General features: G+C 46.5%; 1 protein-coding gene across 1 annotated transcript in view; it reads left to right on the top strand.

Annotated features, from left to right (window-relative positions):
- Positions 1-16,235, top strand: part of PTPRS (protein tyrosine phosphatase receptor type S) — a 207,884-nt gene extending 191,649 nt beyond the window's left edge. The window contains exons 29-35 of the mRNA XM_061601984.1: positions 3,751-4,036; positions 6,059-6,237; positions 7,266-7,392; positions 8,062-8,187; positions 10,657-10,811; positions 12,817-12,952; positions 14,361-16,235. Of these exons, the coding sequence (XP_061457968.1) occupies positions 3,751-4,036; positions 6,059-6,237; positions 7,266-7,392; positions 8,062-8,187; positions 10,657-10,811; positions 12,817-12,952; positions 14,361-14,429 (1,078 nt within the window). The 3' untranslated portion in view covers positions 14,430-16,235. The remainder of the gene's footprint in view (positions 1-3,750; positions 4,037-6,058; positions 6,238-7,265; positions 7,393-8,061; positions 8,188-10,656; positions 10,812-12,816; positions 12,953-14,360) is intronic.
- The last annotated feature ends 1,238 nt before the right edge of the window (positions 16,236-17,473 follow it).

Here is a 17,473-nt window from a genome sequence, read left to right on the forward strand (position 1 = left end):
CTTTCTTCTTATCTGTCCTGAATCTTGAGCTGGGGGGAAACGGCGTTGTGGGACAAATTAGGACCCCAGTGGAGCCTAATTAGGCCTGCCGGCTGCCTTGAACACTGATTTATTTTGATGTATAATTTTGTGGATTAGAGTTGACTCCTTATATGCGACAAAGTGGTCCAGGAGAGCTTATTCCGTAATAAGTCTTCAAGGTGCTCTAACAAGCTGTGCTGTTTATACATAATTGGGGACATTCATGTTCCTATAGCAACGCGATCTGGATCTGAATTCTCCCTGGGAATAGGTGCCTTATCGATAATATTAACTCCAGTTTGTAATACCTGCTTATTAAGGGTTAGGGGGAAATAGTTTTATGCGACGGAAAAGGTCTGCATGTCAATACTGTGTGGTTCACAGTACTTGAGACGCACCGCATCACATGACCTGCTTGTTTTGTAGCATGCAAAGCGTTCCCAGGGACTTTATTTCTGGAGAAAGTCAAAATGGACTTAAGATTCCTGCTGGCGTTGTGTGGGAAAAGATTGTTCTGCTAGGTAGGCCATGGTGGCAAGACTTGGATTCAGTTAGCGTTTCAAGGCAAACTTGCCTAATTCTCTCTTTCCAAAGTGACACGCAAACCGCAACACAGCCATCCTGTGGAAGTCTCAAGCCTCCAAATTCTGCAGTGCAGTTTTCCAGCCCAGTAGTGTGTACAAAAATGCATTCTATTAGGGCAATGGTTCTCCCCAGATTTTCCCCTTGGCCAGCTTGAAAATTACTGATGGTATTGGTAGACCCCTTCATGATTTTTCTGCCCATTGCAGCAATTGTAATGCGCTTGTCGTAGATCCTGTATGATTTTTCATTGGTTCTTATATTACAAGTTGCCCTCCATAGAACTCAACTTGTAAAATACAAATATTAAAATACAAATTAAAAAAATCAATATGATTATTTACAGCTGACATACTGTGGACTGCCTGAATGAGGCTCATGAACTGCTGGTGGTCCGCAGACCACAATTTGGGAACCCGTGTCCTAGGATAAAGTGTGCATGTAAATGCATAGGTGGAGGAAAATAACATACATGCAAAAAACAAAATGCATTCCGTTACGGGAAATTGCTTTCCAACAATGTCTGTATTGGGGAAAACTGCTTTACAAAAATGTATAAGTTAAGACAAATGCACACTAAGATTCTGATGAATTTTCATGAGAATTATAAAGATGAAAAGAACAAATTGCAAAATTACAGGATGACGACAAAAATAAAACAGTAATGCTAGCTTTTACTCTAATACAAATGACCCCACAGAACAAACAAGTAGCATAGAACCTTCACAGGGCTCAGGATCCAAGAGGTAGCCCAAGTCATGAATCACGACACGAACGTGATGTTGTAACGTGGAGAACTGAACTGAAGGCTGGGAAAATGAGAAACTCAGAGAAACCAAACAGGACATGTTTACCCATCCTTAATGATTGCATCTCTTTGAGAGAGAGAGAGCGCACAGCACAGGGGTGACGACAGAAACCACTACAGCCACCCTCAATCCTCTGCAGGGCAGGTCACCCTTCCATAATTGAATTTCCACTGAAGGTGCTTTCACAGGCCCGAGCCAGATAAATCCCTTTCATTCCCTCAGTCACATACAAGAGGTGTTACAGGGTCATTCTGTCCTTAAGAAAAAGATGCACCCATAGTAAAGGCTGCATTTAAAGGTATTTTTTACAGGTGGCAGCGGAGAAAGAGGAGAGGTGGGAAAAATAAGGGGAGAGACATTCTCCCTCCTGCAAATAGAAATTAGCACAGTGCTTTCTTTAAGGAAATGGATGAAGAGGGCTCCTGGTTTACTGGGATCAGATTTCACTAGGGATGGAAAGAGCTGTCCATTTAGGTTACTGCTCATTTTTCCAGTCTTAACTTCCACTCATCACATTTCTGCAACAATTTTTTTTTTAAATCACCCTGAACATTCTCTAGTATTTCAGTGTGAATTTCTCCTAATAAACACACTTTCTTTTTTGTAGGCAGTTTTGACGACAAGTACGTATTTTTGCAAACAATTGATCCTGACAGATAATGCGTTCTTGTCTGTTATTCTCCCTCATGTATTCATTTTTATGCGTGCTTTCCCTCGAACACTGGCGTTTTTGCAAACAGGGCTTGGCTGGAGGTCTGTGTCACAAACCTGAGATAAGTGTGAATTGCGAAGGATGGCTGCGTTTTTGGTTCCCGTATCCTTTTGGAAAGTGCGAATTTGATAAATTCAGCTTGGAATGCGAACCGAATTTTTCCCACCATCCTGAAAAGCCATGCACTCTCACAAAGGCACGTGACCTGCAACGCTCACAGCCAGTCGTGAAGACTTCAGGGGTGACAGCAGCTAATTAACCAGAGATCAATGAAGGAGATTTAGACAGACAAGAAAGAGAAGAGGGCCCACCCTGTTTGAGCCGGAGAACACCCCCCCCTTTTGTATATCTAGCTGCATGCGCAGAGCATAGAAAGGTAAATTCTGGTGATTCGTGAAATGCTTTCCCGCACAAAGGCACACAAAAGGTTGGCTGTTGCTCCAATGCCTTTGCACAGTGACATGGAAAGCGATGCGTGGCGTATTCCTCTGTGATTTTGCATGCCTCTCAGCACCAAGAATGAAAAATTAACCCCTCCTTTTTTTAAAAAAATAAAAATAAAACGGCTCTCATTTTCTCCTCCTCCTCCCGCTTCCAATCTTTATCGGTTTACACCGAGTTGCTTCGTTGAGGGAGTAAAGCCACACAGAGAGGGAGTCCATGCGTCTGATGAGGCTGTTGCAATTGGATGCACATCAGAGAGGGAACATTTCGGGGGCCAGAGCTGATCACGAGCCATATTTCAGTTATAAAATGATGCATTGCAAAGCCTCTTTCGACGTCGAGAGAGGCTGAGAGTGCATTCTCCTATCTGCTCGCTCTTACACACATCTCCTCAGATGACACATGATCGAGTTTCTCATGAAACAGAAGGTTTGTGGCAGTTTATTTATCCAGCGTACGGCGCATTCCCCTGCCCCCAAAGAACATGACTAAAACACACAGGGCTCTGTCTCCAGGGCACTTGCAGTTTGAGTTTTGGCAACATGTGACCATCTCAATATCTCATCCGTGCAGCCCGACAAATTCTTCTTCATCGTGCATAATTGGGGGTGGCAATTCATTTTGCTGTGGAGGTCATTCTTAAACCACGGAAAATCAGAAATCCTTACTGATCTACTTCAGATGGCCTTAAAAGAGGATTAGACAAATACATGGAGGATCAGTGGCTACTTGCTGTGATGGCTATGTTTTCTGCCCCCACAGTTGGAGACAGGATGCTTTGAAATACCAGTTTCTGGAAACCGCAGGAGGGGAGAGTTGCTCTTGCACTCGGGTCCTGCTTGTGGGCTTCCCATTGTGGGCAACTGGTTGGCCACTGCGAGAACAGGATGTTGGACTAGATGGGCCATTGGCCTGGTCCAGCAGGGCTCTTAAGTTCACGTGGCAAGGTAGGTTAGGTGTTTCTGCACCATGGAGAGCTCCTAGTGAGCACCTTGCTCCAGTACTAGACCAGATGGACCATTGGCCTGATCCAGCAGCCAGGCTCTTGTGTTCTTCTGTTCCTATTTCTCCTGCCTTTCCTGGTGCTGAGGTGACGGGCCCATGGCAGGAAAGAAGCTTCAGCTCTAGACATCCTACCTACCCCCTGGTGTCGCCAACAGCATCATCACTGTTTTATTTCAGTGCGGGCGTTGGTAGGACAGGCTGCTTCATTGTGATCGACGCCATGCTGGAAAGGATAAAGCATGAGAAGACGGTGGACATCTACGGACACGTCACGCTCATGAGATCGCAGAGGAATTACATGGTGCAGACAGAGGACCAGTTCAGCTTCATCCACGACTCCTTGCTGGAAGCCGTCGCCTGCGGGAACACGGAGGTCCCCGCTCGGAATCTGTACACCTACATCCAGAAGCTGGCACAGATAGAAGCTGGAGAGCACATCACCGGTATGGAGCTAGAATTCAAGGTGAGGCGTTTCCCCCACTTTACCAGAGATTTGTTGCCCGTTGTGCCAGGGATTGGGAAGGTGCAGACTTTGGAGATGCTGTTGGGACTCCAGCTCCCAACATCCCTGACTGTTGGCCACACTGGCTGCTGGGACTGGGGATGGGATCCATTGGCCGGTGCCGCTTTGAAAGTATTCCGTCAACCTAACAGGCAGTAACTATTGAGTTCGTTCTTTGTCTGCTGTCTATTGCTTTTACCCATCTGATTTTCTTTTTACTCTCCAAAAATAACAGTATTAATACTGATATTTTGAAAGGAGTTATCAATATTTTAAAAGGAAAATAGCTCCTTCTCCTCCACTACTATTACAGGCTAGGCTTGTTTCCCCCCCACTTGGAGCTTGGCTTGCTTGAGTGGATGGGGGTGGCAGAGAGAGAGATAGCTGTACTGCTGTGCTGTGAGTAAAATCAATAAAAGCACAATATATTTGAGGGAATATTCAGCAGGGGGGGAATCTGGTATCAGGTGAAAGCCACTGAAGTGCGGAGCAAACAGGATCACTCCGCAAAGAGGGAGACTGTTCGGACCATCGAAAAACCCGGTGCTAAATCTGTATTCAGCTGAATTCTCGCCCATTCCTAGCTGGCACTGATGGGAGTTGGGGTCCCCACAACATCGGGAGTCTGCAGGCTCTTTGAAATAGAGTCGTTCTTCCACGTCTTGCATGCTGTAGGGTATGCTGCCTCTTAGATCAGGGAGGGGGAGCCTGTAGCCTTTCAGAGGTTGCTGGATTCCAATTCCCATCATCCCTGACCATTGGGCAATGCTGTCTGCTGGGAGTTGGAGTCCGACAGCATCTGGAAAGCCACAGGTTAGCCCCAGATTGTTAGGCTGCTATCCCCTCCGTCTTGTTCTTCGTCTTAATCGGCGTCTCTGAAGGTGCAAGAGCTACAAACTATTCCGCCTGATGCACTATCGGAATGTGGCTCAGTGGTAGGCCAATGTGCAATTTCAGGCTCCGGCGTCTCCATTTAGAGAAACTCCTGGTAGCAGCAGCTGGGGGTGGAGGGGCGATACCCTTCTCATAGCTACAGATCGGAGGGAGATATCAGATCGGGGTCCCATTTCAGGCCAAATCTATCAAATTTGCACTTTTCCGAAACGGAACGAGGACGAGAACACGAAATGCGCACTTATCCTCCTCTTGCAATGCAGTTCTACCAGCCTACAGAGACGCATCTATTGGGGGGAAGTGCACACAAGAATGAATATATTGCTGAAAATAACATAGAGCAGTGCATTCTATTCGGAGAAAACGGCTTGCAAACTTTTGTGGTTTAGTAAAATCCGCCTACAAAATTGTGCTTATTAGGAGAACTTTTAAGTTGCAAATGTTGAATATTAGGCAGGTGCCATCTCTGCTATCTTTTCAGCGCCTTTTGAAGACTTTTCTTTTTCAACAAGCCTTTTAAGTTGAGAGCTATCCCAGTCTGTATCTGTGTCAGAATTGCTTAATATGTTTTTTAATAATGTTTTAACCCTTTTTTTAAAAAAAGTTTTAAAAATGTATTTAACGCTGTTTTGTCTTAATGTATTTTAAGATTTGTTTTTATGATGTTTTAAAGTGTTTTTAGTGCCTTGTTTGCAGCCCTGGGCTCCTGCTGGGAGGAAGGGCAGGATACAAATTAAATAAATAAATAATAAATAAATAATAGTACATAAATTGCTACAGAGGTGGGGGGAAATGGATTTAAGACTGCAAAAGTTAGAAACCGAGAGAACTGAAAGAGACGGATCCTTCCATCCCTAGCCATAGCTCAAGGGCAGAGCATCTGTGATGCATCACAATGTCCCAGGTTCAATCCTTGGCATCTCCAGATAGGGCCTGGAAACAGAGTTGCTGCCAGTCAGTACAGATGGCACAATAATAACCTGTCATGGTGTCCGTTAGCTCCTGTGGTCTTGGTGCTGGTTTTCAACCCAGTCTGACATGACACTAACTTGGGGCTATTGTAATTTTTTTTCCCCCTTGCCCTCCCAGAGACTTGCCAACTCCAAGGCTCACACCTCCCGGTTCATCAGCGCCAACCTCCCGTGCAACAAATTCAAGAACCGCCTTGTCAACATAATGCCATATGAAACCACCCGGGTTTGCCTTCAGCCTATCCGAGGGGTTGAGGGCTCTGATTACATCAATGCCAGCTTCATTGATGGGTACAGGTACGATTGGAGGGGGGGAGGCACTCTCCTGAAGAGCCTGCCAATCAGACCAACAGCCTATCTTAGTCCAGTATCGAGTTGTCCTCTCTGTGTTTGTGTGATGTTCGTCTACTGCAAACGGCTACGCCCTATTCAGGCGTTCTGTGCAGCACACAATTAATGTGGGGAGGGATTGTGGCTGTTGCATAGTCTGTCCACCCCTAGCCATGCCACCTGCTGTCCACACCTTTGGGTGAAGTCTGCAAAGCATACGCAGGCCATCCCCGTGAGTTAGAACCCTGCACAGCTCAAGGTGGCCCTAGATCACCTAGATAGCCTACCTGCATTCCACAGACTGTAAACCTTCCCCTCCACAATGCATGGACAGCCTGGGGACTAAAGCTGTGACACACACACCCCCACACACACACACACCTTTCAAAATGCTTTGCCCCTCCCTGCAACCCACACCTTGAAGGGTGCTCTAGTGTTCCTCTAAGTGGAGAGCTCCTGGTCAGGGTTCCAGCCAGCCACCCACCCAGCCATGGCCTCGTCCGAGATGCCATCGGCAGCAAGGAGCTTGAGTGGGGCGTTTGGTGCCCTGCCCTGCCACTTTCCATTTTTTACCCTCTGATGCCCAACCTTCCGTGGCCGCTGAGCATTTTCATTGGGTGGGGCAGCAATTTTAATGTATTTTAATTTTTTTTGCACTTCTGCAAACCTTGACCATACGTATACCTCCTTCTTGTTCCTCAGTGCCCCTATTTTTGACTTTAACAGGTGCTCAGTTCAAGGTGCCAAAGTCAAGAGATGCCAGACCTTTTTTTTTTCTTGATGGCATTAGGGCCCCAGCAAATATCAGTCACCACCACCACCATCCAGGCAACCCCTTTCCTACTCACCGAGGCACGCATGCAGCACCTTTGGTGCTGAGGGAGGGGGCTTCTTAGCTGCCATTGAGGCCTCCCCCTTGTTCCAGTCCCCACACACACCTCGACAGACGCTCCCACGTGTTGTGACTGACTGTCAGCACCCTTCTTCTCTTATAGGCAACAGAAGGCGTACATCGCTACCCAAGGGCCCCTGGCGGAGACCACAGAAGACTTCTGGCGCATGCTTTGGGAGAACAATTCGACCATTGTTGTGATGTTGACCAAACTGCGAGAGATGGGGCGGGTAAGTAGGAAAGGGCAGGGGGGGGGGGAGAGAGATCTAATTCATGCAAACGGAACAGATTCCAATTCCAATTTTATTATGTACGTGTTTGATTTTATTTTTGTAAGCCGCCCTGAGTGCCCTGTTATAGAAGGGCGGGACAGAAATATTTTAAATAAATAAATAAATCCCAGCCTGAACTCTGTAGTCTTTGCTGACTGCCCCTTTCCCCCCCAATGTACGCTGGCTTGTAATTCAGTGAAGGCTACTGCATCCACACCATGTTTATTCCGCTATGATTCCACTTTAAACAGTCGTGTCTTCTTCCCCCAAAGAATCCTGGGAACTGTAGTTTGTGAAGGGTGCCGAGAGTTATTAGGAGAGACCCCCCCTATTCCCCTCACAGAGCCACAGTTCCCAGAGCGGTTTAACAGTCCTTCCCTCTTCCCAGGGAATTCTGGGAATGGCACTTGGTCGAGGGGAATAGGAGTCTACCAACAACCCTCACTATTCTTCACAAACTGCAGCTCCTTTGGGAGAAATGCAAGATATAATAGTAATTTGTGTGTGTTTGTATAAATTAAAATAATGATGATATAATTGTAACCCACCTTGGGACCTCAGGGTGAAGGGTGGGTAATTGAGGGTGATGATTTTAAAGGATGTGACTCCCTCTCTTTGGCCCAACAGGAGAAGTGCCATCAATACTGGCCGGCAGAGCGCTCCGCACGGTACCAGTACTTTGTGGTGGACCCCATGGCCGAGTACAACATGCCTCAGTACATCCTCCGTGAGTTCAAGGTCACCGACGCCAGGGTGAGTCGTTGCCCAGTGCATGTTCCTTGCTGGGTTTCCAAGCTGGTGCTCAGCACATGGGTAGGAAGGCCATTGGCTTGTCTGGGTCCAGGTGGCCTACACACTGACCAGCAGCGACTCTCCAGGGCTCAGCCAGAGAGAGGTCTTTTCCCTGCCCTTACCCAGAGAAGCTGAAGAGACTAAACCTCAAAACTCAAGATAGCCAAAGCACACAGTCCACCACTGAGCTGTGGCTCTTGCTCTAAAGATTAAATAAGATGCCAGTCCTCATGGTTCTGAGTAAAGACCTGGTTTAAATAAGAACATAGGAAACTGCTTTATACCAAGTCAGACCACTAGCTCAGGGTCGTTCCCTCTAGCTCAGCCCAATCTGGAGCAGGGGTTTAGTCATCCGGGGTCTCAGATGCCAGGGCCCAACAGGGCCCCTACGTCTCTAGCAACTTGCAAGCCAATCAACATGAAAGGGGAGTGTGTTAGCCACTGTGAAGAGTCCTTTAACATGCTTCCTTATCCTTTCATGCTGATTGGAGCCAATCAGAGTGAAAGGAGGTGAATCAGCCCCTAAGACTCTTCTCAGTAAACACCCATCTCTTTCATGCTCATTGGGACATCTGTTGTGGTGGTACAAGGCATTAACCACGGAGCTGTGGCTCCTCTCTTACCCCGGCTTTATCATCTGGAGCAATGAGAGCTTATACACAAAGTGAGCCGTTTTCTCCTCAAATGATGCTAATGCCTCCGTCTTGCTCCCTTGGCTGCTCTGATGTTGTTGGTTTTTCCCCTCCTGTCGGCTCCATTGCCATTTTTCTCCACCACGTGGCCACAGCCGTGCAAAGCCTCCTCCCCTTGCAACTCATCTGCGCAAGTTTCCTCCTAGCAGCTGCCTGTCTCCCACTGTGTAATTTCTTTGAACGCTTTTCAAAAGATTATTACATCCTGGGACTCACACACACACACACACCACCACAGCCCGTGGTGCAGGAAAGTGCCTGCATCCAATTGGAAATGGGTTTGTGTCACTCACGTGGCTGCAACTGACATCAGCCCTTCCTGCAAAAACAGCTGAGGGACCACCAAAGCTTTGCCTGGAAAGATAATTGGAGGATGTTCTTTCTACACCAGATGCGGAGAGCCTTTGGACCCCCAGATGTTTGTTAAGAGCACTGAGAGTTGTTGGGGGGGACACACAATGCACCTTGCAGAGCTGCAATTCCCCGAGTGGTTTCACAATCTATCGGTCTCTGGGTATTGCAGCTCTGTGAGGGGGAAAGGGTGGTCTCCTAACCACTCTCAGCACCAGTCTTTCCCAACCGGTGTGCCTCCAGATGTTGTTGGACCACAACTCCCATCAGCCAGCATTGCCAATGGTCAGGAAAGATGGGAATTGTGGTCCAACAACATCTGGAGGCACACCGGTTGGGAAAGGCTGCTCAGCATCTTTGAACAGTTATGGCACCCCCCCAAGAATCCTGGGAACTGTAGTTTTTTTAATGACACTGCTTTAAAGGCAGTCTACATCTGTATTGGGGGTTTTGCATGCATTTTATTAAGATGTATTTATTGGTTTTTTGACATGTTTGCTCTTTCTGGGAGGAAAGGGAATGATATAAATGTAAAGAATACTACTAGTAATAATAATGAATGCATAGTGCAGAGGGGGGCACGGTGTGCTCCTGAAAGTCTGCTGTGCTTCTGAAAAGGGTTGCTGGTGCTGAGCCCCACTGGAAGCCTTTCTCTCAAATATAGGTGCAAGGAACCTTTGGCTTTCTAGATGCTGCATTGCAACTTCCATCTTCCTCGGCTGTTGGGTCATGCTGGCTGGGACTAAGGGGAGTTGTAGTTCAACTGGAGGGCCAAAGGTTCCTCGTAGCTGCTCTAATATCTCTCCCTCACCCCCCAAAAAAGGTGTCACATCTGGACTCGGTCGTGAGGGGAAAGGCACTCTGCATGCACTTAGGGAAACCCTCTGTGAAAGGAAAAATTAAATACAATTATAAGATAAATGTAAAGCAACCCCCACCCTAAACAACCCCCTCCAAACTGGAAGTCCATGCACTTGGGCAGTGTGATGTAGCCGTGTCAGCGTTGGTCGAGAGGAGACCCGAGTTCAAATTGCCATGCAGTCACAAAGCTCTAGAGTCAGACTCAACCTAAACTACCTGTACAGATCAAATAAAGAAAATCTTATTCTGGGCTGTTCTAAGCTCCAGAGAGAAAGACGGGATCGAATTAAATTAAAATCTTTATTCGTACTTTGTTGCAAGCAAGGCCAGTTTGACTGCAGAGGACATAGCAGCTTGCTGGGGTTTGAAACCCCATCACATTTGCTTGAGTCCACAGCAGCCGTTCGGCTTTCAACATCTTTGCTTTCCTGGTTACAGGATTCAAGTCCTGTTTCATCCCTTTCTAAGTATCTGCCCAACTGCTCAGCCTAACATAGATTCCCCCCCTTCCTTCCTCGCCCCACAGGATGGCCAATCACGGACCGTGCGTCAGTTCCAGTTCACTGACTGGCCAGAACAAGGCGTGCCAAAATCCGGCGAAGGCTTTATCGATTTCATCGGGCAGGTGCATAAAACGAAGGAGCAGTTTGGGCAAGATGGTCCAATTTCCGTCCATTGCAGGTAAGCCCAGAGCGCCACTTATCTTCGTGTAGGGAAACCAGCCACCCACCCCGCCCACAACGGCCCCCCCCCAACTCCACAAAAGGGAGAAGTCAGCTCAGAGCCACATTTGTAAATTCTTCTCTGGCTAATTCACACCTTGGAATTAAAAAAAGCCATGAGGAGCACCCCACCTTCCCAAATCCCTGGCGTTAGCAACAAGACTGAGCCCCAGAATGCAGATTCCAAAGGTCATTGTGTGGGTATCTTTTTATTTTATTTTATTTTCAATTTGGTCATGATGGTTCTTTGAAGCCAGCTTCTCCTTGCACGGAAACCTTCCCATCAGGCACACAAAAGAGCCAGACCAGTGTAGTGGTTCAAATCCCTGCTCGGCTATGAAGCTCTCCCTTGGGGGCCAGTCGCTGCATCTCTCAGCCTAACCTACCTCGCAGGGTTGTTGTGAGGGTGACATCGGGAGAGGGAGAGCCACTTTTGTATGCTATCGTGCGCTCCTTGGAGGTGAAGTAGGATAGAAATGTCGTAAGAAATCCATGACCTGCTCGTAGCTCCTGGCCTGCACAGATCATTCTCTGTTTGGGGGTGTTGGTGTGGGGGGTTGGTCTGGGTGTGGGGGGTTGGTGTGGGGTGGGGGTGATGGTTTGGGGTGTGGGGGGTTGGTCTTGGTGTGGTGGATTGGGGGGGTGCTGTGGGATGTTGGTGTGGGGGTAGTTTTGGGGTTTGGTTAGTTTTGGTTAAGTTGGGTTGGGTTGGGTTAGTTTCGTTTTTGTGTTTTTTTGGTTTGGTTAGTTTGGTGAAATTTGGTGAGGTTTGGTTAGTTTCGTTTTTGTGTTTTTTTGGTTTGGTTAGTTTTGGTGAAGTTGAGTTTTGGTGAAGTTTGGTGAGTTTCATTTTCGTGTTTTTTTTTGTTTGGTTAGTTTTGGTGAAGTTTGGTGAGTTTTGGTGAAGTTTGGTGAAATTTGGTTAGTTTCGTTTTCGTGGTTTTTTTATTTGGTTAGTTTTGGTGAAGTTTGGTGAGTTTTGGTGAAGTTTCCTTAGTTTCATTTTCGTTTTTTTTGGTTTGGTTAGTTTTGGTGAAATTTGGTGAGTTTTGGTGAAGTTTGGTGAGTTTTGGTGAAGTCTGGTGAAGTTTGGTTAGTTTCGTTTTCGTGTTTTTTTTATTTGGTTAGTTTTGGTGAAGTTTGGTGAAGTTTGGTGAAATTTGGTGAAGTTTGGTGAAGTTTGGTTAGTTTCGTTTTCGTGTTTTTTTATTTGGTTAGTTTTGGTGAAGTTTGGTGAAATTTGGTTAGTTTCGTTTTCGTGTTTTTTTTATTTGGTTAGTTTTGGTGAAGTTTGGTGAGTTTTGGTGAAGTTTGGTTAGTTTCGTTTTCGTGTTTTTTTTATTTGGTTAGTTTTGGTGAAGTTTGGTGAAATTTGGTGAAGTTTGGTGAAGTTTGGTTAGTTTCATTTTTGTTTTTTTTTGGTTTGGTTAGTTTTGGTGAAGTTTGGTGAGTTTTGGTGAAATTTGGTGAAGTTTGGTGAGTTTTGGTGAAGTTTGGTTAGTTTCGTTTTTGTGTTTTTTTTATTTGGTTAGGTTTGGTGAGGTTTGGTGAAATTTGGTAAAGTTTGGTGAAGTTTGGTGAAATTTGGTTAGTTTTGTTTTTGTGTTTTTTTGGTTTGGTGAGTTTTGGTGAAATTTGGTTAGTTTTGTTTTTGTGTTTTTTTGGTTTGGTGAGTTTTGGTGAAGTTTGGTGAGTTTTGGTGAAGTTTGGTTATGCCTGCATGCCCAGCGACTAGTCTCCCAGAAGAGCTCATGTAGAATGAATGTACTTCACCAAACTTCCCCATCATTGATGACAACATTCTGAGTGCGTGAAAGGGTGGTGCATCCATGAAGTTCCCATTCTGACATTTGGGAGGGGTTAGGAATATAACAACACTGTTCTACTTTTGTGTTGGGATCTCTCCCCCCCCCCACTATACCAGCAACAAAAAAAATCCCCCTTCTTCCCTCCCTGCCCCCTAGCGCTGGTGTGGGCCGGACCGGTGTCTTCATCACACTTAGCATCGTCCTGGAAAGGATGCGCTACGAGGGCGTGGTGGATATCTTTCAGACAGTGAAGATGCTGCGGACACAGAGGCCGGCTATGGTGCAGACGGAGGTAAGAAGCATCTTGTGGGACCCGGGACCTTCAGGTTGTGGCTCCGCTCCTAGAGCACAAGAAAAAGAGTTGTTTTTTGGCTTGCCCACAACATAAGACCACCCACCTTGTAGCTGCAGCGATGGGCGGGAACTCTTGCAGTCTACCTGGGAGGTGATCGCAGCTGCACAGTTGGTCCAAACGTGGGAAACCTGGTCCGACTCAGTACATCAAGGCAATCTTGTCTGAATCACTGTTCTGCAACCTTGGGTCCCCAGATGTTGGTAGAGAACACCTCTCAGCACCCCCAGACAGCATGCTCAGGGATGATGGGATTTGTAGGCTGTCAACAACTGGGGAGTGCCAGGATTGCAGGCAGCAGAGCCTCTCCCAGCCCTGGAGATTGAGCCTAGGAGCTTCTGCATGAAAAGCCACTGGACTACAGGGCATCCCCCAAAGCAGATTCCGTTACAGATGTTAACTTAGGAAGCTTCTAAGTTAACATTTGTAACAGAATCTGCTTTGGGGGATGTGCAGGTGCTGAATAGGACCCTTGGTCCCTTGTCTCTCAGTAGTGTCCGCAGCAGTGGTTGCTATATGGTATAAGTAAGTGCTGTAAAAATTAAGGAGCAGAGAACTTTGAAATTTCCAGGTTCTCATTAGAAACAATATGCAAATGAATACTGAAGCAGGAAAAAATACCTAACAAAAGACAGAATATGCCAACATGCCCAAAGTAAAATACTTAGACAGTTTTAATAAATGGGTATGCTATCAATAGTGGTTAGTGAATGAAGTGTAATAAAAACATGGTACAAACGTACAAAAACAATAATAAGGAAGTAATAACCACGAAAAGTACAAAACATAAACACTAAACAAAAGAATTCACATCAGAAATGCATAAAAACAGTATGAACGCCAATGAATTGCACACCAAGAAAACTGGATTACAGCAAGGTGCACCCCCAAAATGAATAAAAGCCAAACACGTTTCGACTTTAGGAAAGTCTTCCTCAGTGGCTTCTCCTTGAAACAGAATCAATTTATGCCGTTCTAAAAAGTGCAAAATAGCAGGTAAAAATAGCATGGCTCCCTCCCAAAAGAATCCTGGGAAGTGTAGTTTCTGAAGGGTGCTGAGAGTTAGTAGGTGATCCCCCCCCCATTTCCACAATGGTTTAACAATCAATCCCTCTTCCTGGAGCACTCTGGGAGGGGACCAGGGGTCTCCTACCAATTCTCAGCACCCTGAAAAAGCGACATTTCCTGGGATTCTTTTTGGAGAAGTCACGACTGCTTAAAGCGGCCTGATGCTGCTTCAGATGAGGCCAAAGTAATCCAGTCCCTGGCATATTTTAAGTCTACTTTAACAGGGCAGGCTGTGCAGCACAATGATTAGTTCTCTTTTCCCCTTAAATCTTTTCTACAGGACGAATATCAGTTCTGTTATCAAGCAGCACTGGAGTACCTGGGCAGTTTTGATCACTATGCAACATAAAAAGCAAAGAAAATACAAATCAACTTTTTAAAAAGCCATCTGTCGAGCAGACTCTTACCACTTACAAGTCCCCAGAAGGTCCCTTTCGAGCTGGAGAGGTGAACATTGACCTTTTTAAAAACTACAGGCTGAATCAGAAGGAAGTTACCTTCACCCCCCCCAATAAAAAAACACCCTCCTCCGCCCATTTTGGATGCTACAGCAGGGAACGAGCCACGTGTGAAGCAGTCAACACACTCTCCTCCCCAAAACACACTCCTGCCCAAAAACTGGACCTGCAACGCATCCGCCGGCGGCTCAGAAGGAGGGTTTTCCATTTTCGTTCTTTCGTTTTTTCCCACTGGTGAACTTGTCCTTACCTCATTCGGTCTCTGTGGCGTGGGCTCCGTTCCTGGGGATGGCGCAGCCAAGCCTGTTCCAAACGCCCACAGGAACTTTTAAAATAAGACCAGCGAGAGAGAGAAGCCCGCCCTCTTGTCTTTGGAGAACAACAGCCGGCTGCAGACGAAAACGGGGGGCGCGGCTGTCAAAAGGAGCCCAATGGGGCGATAGCAGTCGTAGGGTTCCGTTGACATACTAATCTAGATGGCAAGCTTTGGGAGAAGGCCCGTGCCGGTTTGCAGATGCTAAGGTGGGAAGGAAAGGGAGAGAGACAGGCAGAAAACACAACAGTAACTCACCTGATCCGCAACCAGTTCCCCCAAGCATTCAGATATTTTACTATTTTTATTTTTGACATTGCAATCCCCAATTTTAATTCTGGGTGTTTCACCACCGTACAGAGGGAGAGGGTGGAGTTCTGCACCCAAACACACCCACCCTTTCATAGCTCATCTTTAGCATACTTGGAACATTCCTCATCTTCAGTGATTCCACCATTTTTACGTCAAGAGGCAAACTGAAAAAAACACGCAATAAAGAGTTATCAGGGACCATCTGCCTTATCACGAGTCAGGCCAATTGGTCCGTCTAGGTCAGCACTGTCCACACTGGCTGGCAACAGCTCTCCAGAGTTTCAGGCAGGGGGTCTCTCCCAGCCCTACCTGGAGATGCCGCCATCGGGGATTGAACCTGGGACCTTCTGCATGCAAAGCAGGGGCTCTAACCACTGAGCAATGGCCCTTGCCCCCCCAACATGCCCCTTTCCCCTGCCCTGCTTCCACACACACAACCACCGTGCATTCTGCCAAGTTACACAGCAGTTCCCTCCAGAAAGCAATCAAGCAGATGGAGGTATGGAATATTTTTTTAAAAAATGCCATCCATCTAACTTTCTGATCCCATCAGCACATCAGGGCTGACTTTGTTCCATTGCAACCAGATATTTGGGGAAGGGGGCAATGCCAAAGAGAGAGAGAAATGGCAAATTCTAAGCAGCTCTGTTATGCGATTGATTTTTGAAAGGGGGAGGGTTCGTGGTACTTAAGTACTGGTACAGCATCGATGCACCCTCAGAGGGGATGTAGTCACTGGCCTCATCACCGTGGAAACATGGATTCTGGGTGCAACAGAAGGGTGCAAGCCAATCTTGGGTGATGGAGGCGCCTAGTTGGGGGGAGAGACACCTGCCCTTGGCTCTCTGTAAAGAGGTATTGATGTAACTCTAGCAAGCGACATTCATTTTTACTTCTTGTTTCATTTTGGGTCTCTCTCTTTTATTTTAAATAGTGTATTTTTTTCCTTTTTAAAAAAATATGTAAAAAATACAAAATATCAGTCGAATTTACAAAAAAAATTACTTATTTGTTCATATTATGTTCAAAGACAGTCTATTTTTTCACTGTAAAAACATTAACGTGTAATGGCTGTGTGACATTTGGGGTGGGGGGGAGGGATGCCATGCAAAATAATTGCTACTTTTTACATAACTGCTTTTTCTACCATTTTAAAAAAAAATGCAAGCAAAGGAAAAAGGTTTAAACCTGCTGATGTGCGGACAAACCTCTGCTGCTGGCTTTTTTTTTTTTTAAGTCTCATTATTTTTCTCCCTTTTCACAAGGGCCACTAGACACTATTCCAAAAAAAAGGTAACCAGCGTAGAGGCGAACTAGAACAATATCTTGCTGGGTCTCTGTCTATCCACACTTGACCAGTGCTGATCAAGATCCTGCTTTTAAGGAGCTGTGAAGAGACCACAAATACAGGGCGTTTGTGGGCTCCAATTAACTGCTTGGTGGGGGGGGCTGCATTCAGCCGGGGAGGGGGGTTGCCAAGATATGCAGGCCTTGCACTGTAAACCATTGGCAAGTTCAAATCTCTGCTCAGCCTTGAGACTTCCTGTGCCAGTCACACACACACTCTCAGCCTAACCTACTTTGCAGGGTTGTGAGGCTAAAAAACTGCCCCCCCCCAGCTCTTCAGAGGAGGACAGGGAGGCTATGAATATTCAACAGGGCATCTGTATAGAATTGCTCTCCACCCCTCAACACATACATATATCTATATTAAAGTACTGAATCAAGTCAGGTGATCCCAAAAGGTACATCTTAACCATCTGTCACTTTCCACAACTCCTCAGTTTGTTTTTTTACATTTCCAGATGAGTTAAAACCCTTGACTGCAAAAGTTGGTACGATGACGGAGAGGAGGGCAGAATCAAGCCCACCGCTCAGGGTGACCCAACACCAGTGGAGGCTAGTCTGTAGGGCGAATGGGGAGCTTGCCTCTCCAACCTCATTCTGCCATCAGCCAGCCTGCATCTGCCTGCCTTCTTACTTTACAACCAGTCCAGTGGGTGGTGGCTCTGGCTATCAGATTCCTCTTCCTGCTTACTCTTGGGGTTACCTGTTGGAGAACTCGGGAGGGAGCGGGAGGATGGGAGCAAAGCTAGAATGAGTTGGCTCTGCCTCTCATTGGCTCCGGCTCCACCCACTGCCGGGGTTCCCGCCTGCTGCCCCGCCAGTCCCAAAGGGCGCCAGCCACCACTGCCCAACAGCAACTTCCTGGCTTGATGATTATCATATATTTTTTTTAAAGGATTTTTTGAGATCTCTCTTTCTACTTCGTTTGCCTATCATGTCTTTAAGTATGTTGAAAAGGCCGTT

This window comes from Rhineura floridana, chromosome 18 (assembly GCF_030035675.1).
Source record: "Rhineura floridana isolate rRhiFlo1 chromosome 18, rRhiFlo1.hap2, whole genome shotgun sequence".
Taxonomy (NCBI): Eukaryota; Metazoa; Chordata; class Lepidosauria; order Squamata; family Rhineuridae; genus Rhineura; species Rhineura floridana.